This window comes from Numida meleagris, chromosome Z, assembly GCF_002078875.1.
Source record: "Numida meleagris isolate 19003 breed g44 Domestic line chromosome Z, NumMel1.0, whole genome shotgun sequence".
In the NCBI taxonomy this organism is placed as follows: Eukaryota; Metazoa; Chordata; class Aves; order Galliformes; family Numididae; genus Numida; species Numida meleagris.
This window is the reverse complement of record NC_034438.1, coordinates 8,076,557-8,089,339: the sequence shown is the minus strand read 5'-3', so window position 1 is coordinate 8,089,339 and position 12,783 is coordinate 8,076,557. Positions and strand designations below refer to the sequence as shown.

General features: G+C 55.1%; 3 protein-coding genes across 3 annotated transcripts in view; 2 read left to right on the top strand and 1 right to left on the bottom strand.

Annotated features, from left to right (window-relative positions):
• On the top strand, nt 1-1,109 carry RPP25L (ribonuclease P/MRP subunit p25 like; the record flags this gene model as incomplete). Its single annotated transcript, XM_021380396.1, is given in 1 exon segment — nt 1-1,109. A coding segment is annotated over 1 exon segment (405 nt), but the record flags the coding sequence as incomplete, so codon positions are not given.
• ENHO (energy homeostasis associated) lies at nt 2,805-4,604 on the top strand. The gene is made up of 2 exons (XM_021379456.1): nt 2,805-2,938; nt 3,130-4,604. The coding sequence occupies exon 2, from the start codon at nt 3,356-3,358 to the stop codon at nt 3,539-3,541; it is 186 nt and encodes a 61-aa protein (XP_021235131.1). The 5' UTR covers nt 2,805-2,938; nt 3,130-3,355; the 3' UTR covers nt 3,542-4,604.
• The window catches only part of DNAI1 (dynein axonemal intermediate chain 1), a 139,903-nt gene continuing 132,240 nt past the window's right edge, over nt 5,121-12,783 (bottom strand). Inside the window, exon 20 of the mRNA XM_021379428.1 lies at nt 5,121-5,338. Within this exon, the coding sequence (XP_021235103.1) occupies nt 5,213-5,338 (126 nt within the window). The 3' untranslated portion in view covers nt 5,121-5,212. The remainder of the gene's footprint in view (nt 5,339-12,783) is intronic.

The following is a 12,783-nucleotide window of genomic DNA, read 5'->3' as shown; positions in this document are numbered from 1 at the left end:
GAACTGGACTCAGTGAGGCAGATACTTTTCACTGGGTCAGGCAAGGCTGTTAGCAAGACCATCACATGTGTGGAAATCATGAAAAGAAGGCTCAAAGAACTTCACCAGATCACCAAAGTGCTTTTTAAACAGATCGAGGAGATCTGGGAGCCCATTGTGCCTGAGGCAGGCCTCGATGCCTTGACAGTGAAGAGAAACATTCCTGCCATATGTGTCTTGCTGAGCAAAGATGCCCCCGATCCCCGGGAGCCTGGATATCAGGCTCCAGGCTCTTTTGATGCCTTCTGGATTGAGACACTTAAAGCAGAGTCCCAGGCCCAAATGAAGAGGAAGCAGGGTGGAGGAAGGGGAACTGGCAGCACGGGAAAGCACCCTCGTGCCAGTGGAGGGCCTGGGGAGTCCTGAGTGAAGTCCTGAAACAGAGACACGTGTGGGTGTTGCTTGGGGATGTTACAGAAACCAGCCAGCTGCTCTAGCTGGAAAGCTGCTGCTGAACACAGGCTTGCAGAGCTGTTAGGGGTAGACAGGAGAACTCACTGTTCCAAAATTGACAAAATTGTAGCTGTCTGAAATTGTGTTTGGCAAGTTTCCTTGTCAGATGGTGCCAGGCTGTACTCCTTAGCCTGTGGCTCAGGGATGAGATGGAAATACAGGATTCAGCTGTTTGGGCAAGGATCGCTGGCATCCAGTTAGTGAGCCCAAACAGGCGTTCCAGGTACAGCAGTGCTTTGCCTGGTCAGGGATGGAAGCAGCTCCTGGAGGGGAGACATGGCCCGGTTCTGGGCTGGATCGGCTGCTTCACCTGGGCCTGAGAGGCCATCTTCTGCTCAAGCCTTCCGGTGTCCTCATCATTTAGATGTGGGACTGCAGGGATGCAACTCACTGTGTGCCAATCATCCCTTTCTGTCCACCTTGCACTTCCTCTCTAGAGCTGACGGTCACACCTCTGGCAGGAGTCGACTAATATCATCACCAGACTGAAACCATGTAGGCAAGAGCACGTGCTCTGGGGTGGTAATGGTAACCTCCTGAGGATGCTTGTTTCCTCTTTCTGCTCCTTTATGATGCATAGAGACAAGTTTAAAATAAAGTTTTTAAGTGATAAAACATTTGTTGTGTCTTCCTCATTGCACTGGGGGTCACTCTGTAAGCGTGACTGACGGGGCTGCAGCTGCAGGTATTTTTCTCCTGTAAGTGGACCCTGATGCTGGAGGAAGGTTTTCCTTTGCCATTCACCTTTTCTACCAGTGTAAAGGCCAAGGTTGTATTTCTGGGGAGAAAACTAGTTGCCGTTCTTTTTAGTTCGCTTTTAAACTGTCTGGAAGGGCAGTCTCAAAAATACTTGGCCTGAATGCTCTTGAATGAAGCAGGGGATGGAGCAGTGCCTCTTGTGCCGCAGCTTTGCTCCTGGAGCAGCTGCAGGAAGAGAGATGGGGCAGAAGGGAGCTGCGGGGCCGCGGCCTTGCATGGCTCTGCTGTGCCGGGTTGGGTCCGCAGCAGGAAGCTTGGTGACTGATGCCTGAGCTGTGCCCTGAGTAGCAGACTGCTTTTACTAATTAGCAGTTCAGTGATAAATGCTACGGAAGGATGCTTGAGTGTCTGATTGCAGTGATACTCCTGCTGGCATTGCACAGAGCAGCATGTCTGTGTTTGTTTACTGTTAAACAACCCCAGCTTAGAGCAGGATTCTGAAGCAGCCCGTGTAACCCTCCCTTACGGCAGCACTCCATTCAGCTCCTGATCAGAGCCGAAGAGTGATTTTATATCTCTTCTGCAGTATAACAATTGTTCTCAGGTGGATGCAGCAGCCTTTGTGCTCTATCCACGGGCCGTGGAGTATCCATCTCCCCAGGCAAAGCTCACCCAGCGAGTGGGCAGCAGAGCCAGCAGCGGCGGGTGTGCTGCCGGCAGCCAGGAGAGGTCCCCAGCTGCCTTGCGGATCTGCTCCTCGCACCCTGCTGCCTTCCTCCCTATGTGACCAAGCGGCGCTGAGCTCCTCGGTGCGGGACATGAGGCTGTGCCGGACGTGCGTCTTCGGGACAGCTGCTCGGACTTCCCCTGGTACTCTGCACCGCACACGGCCACAATGGTCCCTCGTGGACGGACAACGCGTCCCCACGGTTGCGGCTGTGGCCCAGAGCTGGCTTTTAGGAGCACGTGTAGGTCCCGGGACGGTTGTGCTGTGCGGGCATCCCCGCCCAGCCCCTGCAGCCTCCCTTCCTCACCTGAGCTGAGCCACAACCCCGGGGGCCTCCCGCAGCGGTGCTGCGTGTGCCACGTGGGAGTCCTTTACCCACAGTCACACGTGCCACATGGGTGTCCCTCAGCCTCAGCACCCGCTCTGTCGGCTGGCAGCCATCGGTAACACCGGGGCTCGTACCGAGGCTGCACGGCGACCGCGCACGGCTGCAGGGCCGGGCCACCCCTTGCCTCGGTGTCTGCACTGTGCACAGGACGTAGTGCTGCCGCGCGTGGGGCCGTGCCCCCCCCTCCCTGGGGCACTCTGCGTGTGTCCCCGGCAGGGCCCTACAGCTGCTCCATCCTCACCACTGTGCCAGCGCAGACAAGGGGCTGGGGTGTGCACAGCAGCGCGGGCAGCGCACGCATCATCCCCCGTCTGCGCCCGCACCGCACCGCGCGCGGCAGCGGGTCCCCAGCAGCGCGCGCCGAGGGGTGGGGCCAGCGCAGAGCGCTCGCCCAATGGCTGCGCGGTGCGGGGGGGCGGGGCGGACACCAGCGGTTGTGGGCGGGGCAGCTGCAGGTCCCGCCCCTCCCCTCCTGGAGCGGCGGGAGGCAGCGGCAGCGCGCGGGGCGGAGGGAGGCGGCGGCGGACCCGCGCCGAGCGCCGGGATCGGGACGCGCTCCGCGCCGGGACCCCGAGGGACAGACGCGGCTCCGAGCGGCGGCTCCCGGGGCGGAGCGGCCGCGGCGGCGGCAGGTAACTGCGGGGCCGGGACGAGCCGGGACGGGACTTGTTGCGGGCACGGAATGGGAAGGTGCGCACCCCGCCGGGAGGTCGCAGCCTCCGTCCCGCGGAGCCCCCTCGGGGCTGGGGGTGGGCGCTGCAGGCCTCTTCGTGCTCGGTGCCGTCCCCTCGTGCCGGCGGTGACGGTCCTTTCTCCCCTCTAGGTTCACGGCAGAGGAGACCCCGCGTCGCCGCAGCGCCGCCGGAGGGGCCGCTCCGACGATCCCGCGCCGCCGAGGCCGCACCGACGCTGTCCGGGCCGCGCCGGGGTGACGCCGTCCCGCCGCCCGCCGCCCGCACCGCCGCCGTCCCCTCTGTCCCCGCCAATGCCATCGGGCGGAGGCCGCGTCCCGAGCCGGGGGCTCCGCTTCGTCCCGCGGGGCGGCGGCGATGGGGACGGCTCTCTCTACCGGAGCGGTCGTTGCCATCTCTTTTAACTGCATCATCGCTCTGCTCATCCTCATCCTCTTCCACATCCTCTGCAAGGCCTGCAGGACCCCGTCGTGCCCCAAGAAGAGCCCGGCCTCCGACGCGGACGAAGCGAGGAACGAGGAGAAGTACCTGCTGCAGCCCTGAGCGCGCGGCGATGAGAGCCGGCGGGACGCAAAGCTGTGCGCAGGGACAGTGACACCGAGCGGAGCCCTTCAGCCCCCGGTCCCCGGCTGCGGTGATGGAGAGACGGCGGCTGGGGACGTGCACCGCCCTCGATGTCACCTCGCATCTGGGGACAGCCCGCTTTCGGGGATGCACGCTGCCCTTCTCTCGGGGACAGTGGCATGTGGAGAGGTGGCCAGCAGCACCTCGCTGTGCCGCGGAGCTGAGCGGGGCCAGCACAGGGCCCATCCCCTGCGGGAGGCTGCTGCGGGGTGGCACCTGCCCGTGGGACCCAGCGACCAGGGTGGCTGCGGGGTGTGGAGAGCAGGGGGCACCCGGCACCCACCTGCCCCGGGTTTGGTTTGGGGAGTCGCCAGGGTGCAGAGGGCTGCTCAGTTTGTCCGTTTGTCCTGGATCTGTCCATTAGCATCTGCTCACCCTGTGCCCTCCCTGGGCCTGCCTGCAGCTGGGGGCAGCTCATGGGCAGGGACTGCTGCTGCGTCCTTCTCCCTGTTGCTGTCCCTGTTGCTGCCGTGATGGGCACCTCTGTGTGTGCTGTGTTGGTTGGGGATCGCTGGCACCTCCCCACGTCTCACTGCTGCCCACCTGAGCCCACAGAAAGATGGGGATATTTCAAAGCTGTGGGGTCAGTTCGTGTGCCTGGTGCAGCGGCATCGAAGGGTCTTCCAGCCCCAGTGCCCGGGGACAGGGGTGCAGCCTGGACCCCTCTCTGGTGCCACAGTGGCTGTGCAGCAAGGGATGTGGTCAGTGTTTCCCTGTCCTTCTTGTGAGTCGGGGGGGGCTCTGCCCTGCCCATCCTAGAGCCAAGCAATAGCCAGAGCGAGGCCCTGGGGTGCCTGGTCCGCTGCAATAAGGGCTGGAGATGGGGGGTGTGCTGGGAGGGATGCAGGCTGGGGTCCTTCCGCCAGGACTGGCTCCTTCCCACATCAAGCATAGCTAACACGTCCCTTTGTAGTCGTGGTTTTTTTTTTCCTTTCTTTCTTTCTTTTTTTTTTTAGATTAATAAACAGATCGTAGGAGTCAGGAAGTGTCTCTGAGCTCTGTCCTGCACACGAGGACGTGGGAGGATGCCTCATGTCCTCCCCCTGGCACTGCGTGGTGCTCTGGGGCTGTCCCTCAGGGCTGTAGGCACTGTGCTGGGTCCCTCTGAGCCTCTGAATGCCAGGTGAGAAGCCCAGCCAGGTGCTCACCTCCTAGAGCAGGCAGCAGCCCTGGTGCTGGTGGTACTGTGGCTTCCATCCCTGTAGAGTGCATGGCACATGCAGGGGATGTACGTGGGCATGGAGTACACCCACAGCCACACTAAGAACTGGCACCGCAGGGCCCTGCTCCTGGCTGCACACGAGATAGAGGCAATGTATCCCTGCTCATCAGCATGTAGCAAGGTCACCGTGGCTCCTGCTTTCACCACAGCCCCACAGCAGCTGACCCCTGTGCTGCAAAGCCCTGAAACAGTGGGGTCCCATGTGTAACTGACCCACATGTGGCTCCTTGGGCACTGCTCACGGCAGAACCAGGATGGCACATTGACACACTACAGCACTTTCAGTGCCTCTCTTTATTCACCCAGGCATGGGGGCGAAGCCCTCGTGCTATGCAAGGAGAAAGCAGAGTGTGCCAAGCAGCTGCTGGTCAAAGCAGGGCTTTGTCTGCCTGCCCCTGGTCCCTGCCATCTGGCTCCCGCACCAGCATCAGCAGCTTGTCCAGCTTGGCGATCTCCACCTCGGGGCCCTTCTTTACCTCCTGGCCCTTCTTCTCCTGTAGGGAGAGCAAAGCCGAGATGTCAGCAGGGAGGGATTGTGGGCTGAGCTGTGTGGAGCGCACCTGCCTGTCCCTATGTTTTGAGCCCAAAGTGATGGGAGCTGTGTAGCTCAGCATTTGCCCTGCTGTGTTCCTCCAAAGCAGCAGCTGCTGCTACATCCCATGGCTCAACACTGCTCTAGGGCTCTGACCTCATCCTTGGTTTTGGTGCCTGGGGAAGCTCATTTGAGCCCAGCATGACTGGGCAGGAAGCAGGGGACATAGGTGGGTAAGTGCGGTGCTGGAGAGGTGGCACGAGTCCCTGAGCCATGGCAGAGCCATGGGGACACCACCAGCCCAGGCTGTGAGCACAGAACCCTGTGCCTGCTCCTGGCAGCGCTGCATGGGGATGCTCTGGGGTGGCCAAGGGAGCAGAACACAGTACCTGAGCAAGGAAGCTGCTCACTCTGCTCGCCCTGCTTAGGAAAGATCCGCTCCTCAGCTGGGACAAGGCTGCGTGGTTTTCATTATCCCAGCGCACAGATCGCATCTTGGGACAGGGATGGTTTGCATTAACTCTGCAATCTGAGCAACGCCCTTCCTGGCTGCGCTCCGGGCACTCGGAACGATGTTTGTGCTAATGGCTCACGTCACAGCTGAGCATCTCTCTAAGCGGGAGCGTTCGGATAAACACAGCTGCTCGGGGTATTTCAGGACTTAGCTATTTCTGCAGAAAAGCCGCTTTGCTGTGTGACAGCGTGCACAACCCTCCCTTTGGCACCCTGCATAGTACACAGCACCGCACACGGGCCCTCAGGATGGGAGAAGAGGGCAGCAACTTTGCTCAGCTGGGAAAGGGTGAAGCTGGGATGTCCCTGTCACCTTGCTGCTATCCCAGGCACCAGTGGGGTCCCTGTCTGACACCTCGTTGGAAAGTCCTTTTTGGGGCACTGGACCAGAAGGACGTTTCCCTCCATGTGCTCTTCCTGGGGCGGTTGTTCCAGGTTGGCCTCCTGCAGGTCCATGGCATCCAGTCCCCTGTGCCCCAAGGAGCAGCAGCTCTCAAAGCTGTTTGCAGCATCCCAGGGCGCAGAGAAGCATCAGCACCCAAGCAACTGCAACCCATCCCCCGTGATGGATGGTGATGCACTCGTGGGGCCTGTCCTCTGCCTGCCCCCTGCCTGCAAGGCATCCACATGGGCTCATGGGGAGCTGGGGCAGACCATCCCCTCCATGGAACCAACAGATGTAGAGCTGAGCTCACACAGGAGGTCTGTCCCTGAGGAGCTCATCAGACAGGTACTGGAGCTGCTCACAGCAGCATTTGCATCGATTTTATTGTTAATGCTTCCCATCAAGAGAGCAAAATGCTCTTGGAGGAAACAGCGATGGGGATGTGTTAGGAATGACTCTACTGCTATGCATGCCTGTACACCGGAGGGGCCAAGCCCCCCATTGTCCTCACACTCACTTCGCTCTACACCCAGGCTCTGCCCTGGCTCCCCGGAGAGGGAAACTGAGACACAGGGCTCCTCTGTGGGGAGGTGACCATACAGAGTGTGGAAGATGACTGAGGTGGAGCCGTAGGGCTAAGAACAAGGTTCAGGACCAGGACCGGCTGTTTGAAGACCCCAGCCCCACTGCCCTGAGCCCCAGCGCCCACCATGTTGGCACACGCTGAGCTCCGCATCCAGGATTTGGGAGTCATATACACTGGAGACACTGTGCTTTGGCTGATGCCCTCATTCCCTTGCTGAACAGTAAACCGCCAAGTTAATAAAACTCTCCCATAAAACTCATGATGCTGGCACTTTTCAGCATCTTTTTTTTTTTCCCATTGGTGGAATAATCATAAAACATCTGCTGTAAGGTTTCGCTTTAACAAAGCAAAACATATTTGTGTTTTAAAGTATCAAGAAAGTTAAGTATGCTGGCACAAACATCAGTGGAAAATTCCTTTCAGCTTCCCCAGGAGCAGAGGGGACCTGTCCCTGCTGAGAGCTAGCCAAGGTGGTGGTTCCAGTTCCTGCCATTCCCAACAGAGCAGGATGCCTGGACAGAGCACCCCAGTGACCCAGGACCATTGGCACAGGCTGCCCAGAGGGGTGGTGGAGTCACCATCCCTGGAAGTGTTCAAGAATGTAGAAATGTGGCACTGAGGGACACGGTTAGCAGGCATAGTAGGGGGTGCTGGGGTTGGACTAGATGATCTGAGTGGTCTTTTCCAACCTTAATGGTTCTATGATTCTGTGACTGCCATGCAAAAGGGGTGCAAGTATTTACAGACTAAGAAGGGGGTGAGAAGCTTCAGGAAGCCACTAATGGGGCTGAGCAAAGCCCCCAGTCTTATTACCCTCAGTGGGAAGGCACACAGTCTGCCAGGCTTCCAAAGGTACTTTGCTTCTGGACAAGACCTTCCCTTGCTCCTTCTGCCTTGCTCAGGGACGGGTCGAGGTGACACCTCCAGGGTGATGGCTCCTCCATAAGCAAAACATGCCAGCAACAGGATGAGAGAACTCGATACATGAAAGCAAAGAAGACATTTCCCTGGAGCCTTTCTGTTGGGAAGACAAAGAAAACCAAACTCCTTTCTGAACGAGGCTCTCTGGTCCACCAACCTAATATAATATATAATATGAAAGGTTACGATAGGATCTGCAGATCCCAAGTGTCCAAAACCTTCTCCACCATGGCCCCATTGCTATCTGATGCTGCGATGTAAGGTAAAGATCACACTACACCATGGCAGGACCACTTGGGGCTCTTGAGGTGCCATCTACGTGCAGCAGCAAGGTGCTTAGCAGTCACAGAGAGTCTCAAGCCACACTTGCAGCTACATTTGACAGCATTGCTCCTAGCCCTCAGAAGGATTAGCTGACTGACTAGAGATAAGGAGTTAGGCTTATTTTGCTACTGTTTGGAAATAAATGACGCAGGAAATGTTCTGCTTGTGGGGAATGAAACTGGCAGCAAAGCCCAGGGGATGGCTGGGTCATTCAGACATCAGCAGCCAGGCAGGATCTCGAGGCTTTTTGCTTCCCACACCAAAGATACTCATCCTGCCAGCTTCAGCTAAAACCTGTGTTGCTCAGGGCAAGCCCCTCTCCTTGCTGCAGCTCACATATTTGACTCAGAGATAGCATCTGTAGAAGGCTGTATCAGGACACAGCTGAGGATCCAGGTCTGGTGGCCACAGGTGACACTGGAAGCCACCAGTGAATCCACTGGAACCAGCAAAGACAACATGATGGGAGCAACTGGCTAGCTCAAGCTCCACTGTGCCATCTGCCAGGGAAGGTGCAGGAGCAAGGCTTAGCTGTGTGCATGCCAAGTCGGATCAGACCTCCAAGAGGCTGGGAAAATCCCAAGGCATACGCAAGGACCACATACACCTCTGGAGTAAGGAAGGATCAGTCCCAGCCTTTGCTGTTCAAGTAGAGAGAGAAGAGACTGGGCTTTCAGCCATGCTGAATGCTCTCTCAGAGCCGTAAGCAACCTCCCTGACACACCACAATTTAGGCACCTAAATATAGCCACAAGAAGCCCACATTTAGCTGCTGTGCCGAACTCTGGAGAGTTGAAGCTGAGTACAGGCAGGGCCCCCAGAACTCCTCTGAACCAGGCACTGCTAGTCCAGGAAACCACAAAAGACATTTAAAACAGTCTCTCTGCTGCCTTTACCGTATCTGTCATTTAGGGGTTTACAAAAGGGATGTGGTCGCGATCCTCAGCTCAAGTATCAGCAAAATAAAATCTTTAAAGTTAAGGCTAAATTTGAAAGTTATCCAGAGACAGTCTGACAAGGGGCAGCTATACACATCACCTTAACTCTGCCCAGCACTGGTGGTGAAGTTAACAAGCATCAGCAACAGGTGCTTCACTGCTACAGGAGGACACACTGGGCTTGTCAACCATGGGGACAATTTGGCCACAGTTCTGAGCACTCTGTGTGATGGAGACCAGCTTCGTCCTCAGGCATCATTGCCCTTGGTCATGGAGAAAAGTCAACAGCAGGTACCTCACAGGGAGCAGCCTGGCGCTAAGATAACCTCCTCACAAGGCTCGTGGAGATGATTTTCAGCCATATCAGTTACAGACTTAACACTAAGCACTGAGAAAAATCTTTGTGTGCTTGATGTGCAGGGTAATTAACCTGCTTCAAGCCATAATGGCTTCCTAAAAGCTTTTGTCTCCAGACCAGGGGTCCTGGTGGTGCAAATCACCACTGGGACAGGGGCAGAGGCAATGGAGGCCCTCTCCTTTGCTTCCTGGGGGTGATGGGCAGAGTATCCCCCTCCACCCTCAGACCCAGATCCAGCCTTACTGGGTTCCAACTTTTTGCGAGGCCATCAGCCTCTTCTGGGTGGGATTGATTACTTTAATTAGCCCTTAGTGACACTCAGTGGGAAGCCCTGTTACCCAGAGCCTGTGCTGTCATGGCATCAGGCAGAAGGGCTGGTGGGTATCAGTGCCTGATGGGTTAGCTGTGGGATCTCTCAAGCACAACTGATAGGGAGGAAGGAGCTCAAACTGGGTTTTAGTTGGGACTGTCCATGCAGATCGCGGGGCAGGAGGCACCCTGCTCTGTAGCTGTACTTGGTCAGCCAGACCCACCTCTAATGGGCTCCAACATCAATCCACCCTTTGGTTGGATCAAGAAAATGCCCTGCAGTGAGCATCAACTCAGCAGTCCTAAGCCACAAACCTTGATGCCAGCTGGCAGGTAGCACTGTCAGCCACCTTGCAATGCTTCTTTATCACTCAGCATCTCTCTCTTTTTTCTTATTTCAGTTTTACTTTAGTGTCTTTGTACAACAGTTCAGTAAGCCATTATGGATTAGACTTCAGCAAAAGCAAACAAATGTGGATGCGGATATGCAATTCGTGAAATACTTTGATATTGCTGTAATCTCACAGAGGATAAAATCATGAGATCACCTGCAGTTGTATGAACAGTATATTCTAAACAGAAGTTACACATTTTTTTCCTGAATATCTCTTACTCTGACTGCTGCTGTTAACACACATCTCCTGCGACTGCATTTTACCTGCCCTATGAAAGTCCAGCTGCTCTTTTGCTTTTAATACTGCACTCTTTTTAAAACTTTTGTCATATCGGGTTTTTAATACAACTCATGGAAATATTTGCATGGAGTCATGGAATCATAGAATCACACAATGGCTTTGAGTTGGAAGGGACCTCAAAGCCCACCCAGCCCCAACCCCTGCCGTGGGCTGGCTGCCCCCACCAGCTCAGGCTGCCCAGGGCCCCATCCAACCCGGCCTTGAGCAGCTCCAGGGATGGGGCACCACAGCTCTCTGGGCAGCAGTGCCAGGGCCTCACTGCCTTCATAGGAAAGTATTCTTCCATACATCTAACCTACATCTCCTCTCTTCTAGTTTAAAACCATTCCCTCTTGTTCTTTCACTATCAGACTGTGTAAAAACTGGGTCTCCCTCCTCTTTATAAGCTGTCTTCAAGTAGTGGAAGGACACAATGAGGTCTCTCTGGAGCCTTCTCTTCTCCCAGCTGCATTCTTGTTTGCTACTAATATAACATGTTAGTGTGTGAATATACTTCACTCTGGATAAATACAGACACAATGGAAAGTGAGTTTTGCTATAAATAGATGTGAAAATAAATATTTTCATTCCCAGGTGCCACCCATTAAATGACATTAAATGCCAACGATATGAAAGTTGCATTAGGATTGATACTGTGGTATTGAAAGAGCTCAATCTGAAATATAATGTCACTCCACAGCACTCTTTCCCTCTTCCTGTGACTGCTCTTGAACTCAGGCATGCTCCAGAAATAGCACTAGGTATTTCAACTGTGCAAACAGTTGTGTCACTTCAACAACACCCCCTTGTGAATACCTTCTAGTTAAATCACAGCACCCCTTGGGGCAGGACGAGCAGAAGCCCTCCAGCACCCGCTCCTCCAGCCTGGTCCATGGTGAGAGTGGCTGCTTTTAAACTGCTTCTGACAGATGCTTGTGCAGCACTCGACCTAGACTGAGGGGTGGTGGCACAGTGCGCCCTGAGCAGCAGGCTTTCCCTCTCTCATTCCTGTTCTCCCCAGCACATCCCTTCTGCTACAGCAGAGCAACTGCTGGCACGTGTCTGGGATCTTTCCCTGCAAACCTTCCTGGTTGATGAATTCCATTTCCTTCCCCTTCCCTCCTATTTCGCCTCCATTCTCACTGAAGTGCATCCTGTTTACTTCAGACTGTGTCTCCCATTTGCCACAAATGAAATGTCTTGCATGGGTTTTCCTTGCCTGCTGCAGAGGAAACAGCCCAGCACAGATGCCACACACACAACACAAGAACAGATACACTCGTACTCTGGACTACATGGGAAGTCAGGCAAAGCTGCACCATCTGGGACTGAGTAATGCTGCAGCATGAAGATCACAGCTTCAAAATGGTCAGTGAGAAGCTGGACAATGGACAAGCATAGAAATCACAGTCATGAAGGCTGCTGCTCTTCCCTAGGACCTGGCTCTGTTACAGAGGCTGAGAAATCCCTTCCTGCCACAAGGCTGATGAGGTTCAGCTGTAACCCGTTCTTAGAGTTCCTGTTCAGGAGCTTTGGTGTCAGCTTTCTCCTGAAGATAGGCTTGGCACAGTGCTGCTTGCTGCAGGATGCTCACTGCTGCCTGTTAGCACACGTTGGGGCTGTGCTGCACACAATGAGGGGCACCCTGACTGAAAAGCAGAGCTGCATCCCATGTTTGTGCAAGCTGTCCAGGCAGCAGGCAGCAGTTTTAATGGCAATCCAGTCTTCAGATGCTGATTTGACTCTATCCTAAGTCTTTCTACTAAGAAAGCATTATTAAGATCTAATCGCTTTGTGCATATAATTCCATTTTATTTATAACAGAATCAGATGAGAAATGCAAGCAGTAATCAATCTCTCTGATGCTAATGCATAATCAAGGAAGGAACAGGCCATCACAGAATCACAGAACCGCAGGGGTGGAATGGGGCCTCTGGAGATCATCTAGTGCAACCCCCTGCTAAAGCAGGCTCCCTATAGTATATTGCTTTGGGTTGCTGACCAGGATGCTGCGCCCAAATTAATTTCTTATGTTTGCTGTTGTGTCTCTGTTGTACCAAAACACAATTCCTTCATTGCCATAGATGACTTTAGTCTATCTGCTCAACCAACTGCTGAAACCAATGGAGCTTCTTTGATACAGAATATTGCCCTTTCCCATTTTTAAGAAGGAAATAAAGGAAGACCCTGGGAACTACAGGGCGGTAAGCTACACCACTATGCCTGGGAAGATCATGGAGCAGATCCTCCTGCAAGCCATATTAAAGCACATGCAAGATGAGGGTGATCCAAGACAGCCAGCATGGCTTCACCAAAGGCAGTTCATGCCTGAGCAATCTAGTGGCCTTCTGTGACAGAATGACAGCATCAGTGGACAAAGGAAGGCAACTGATGTCATC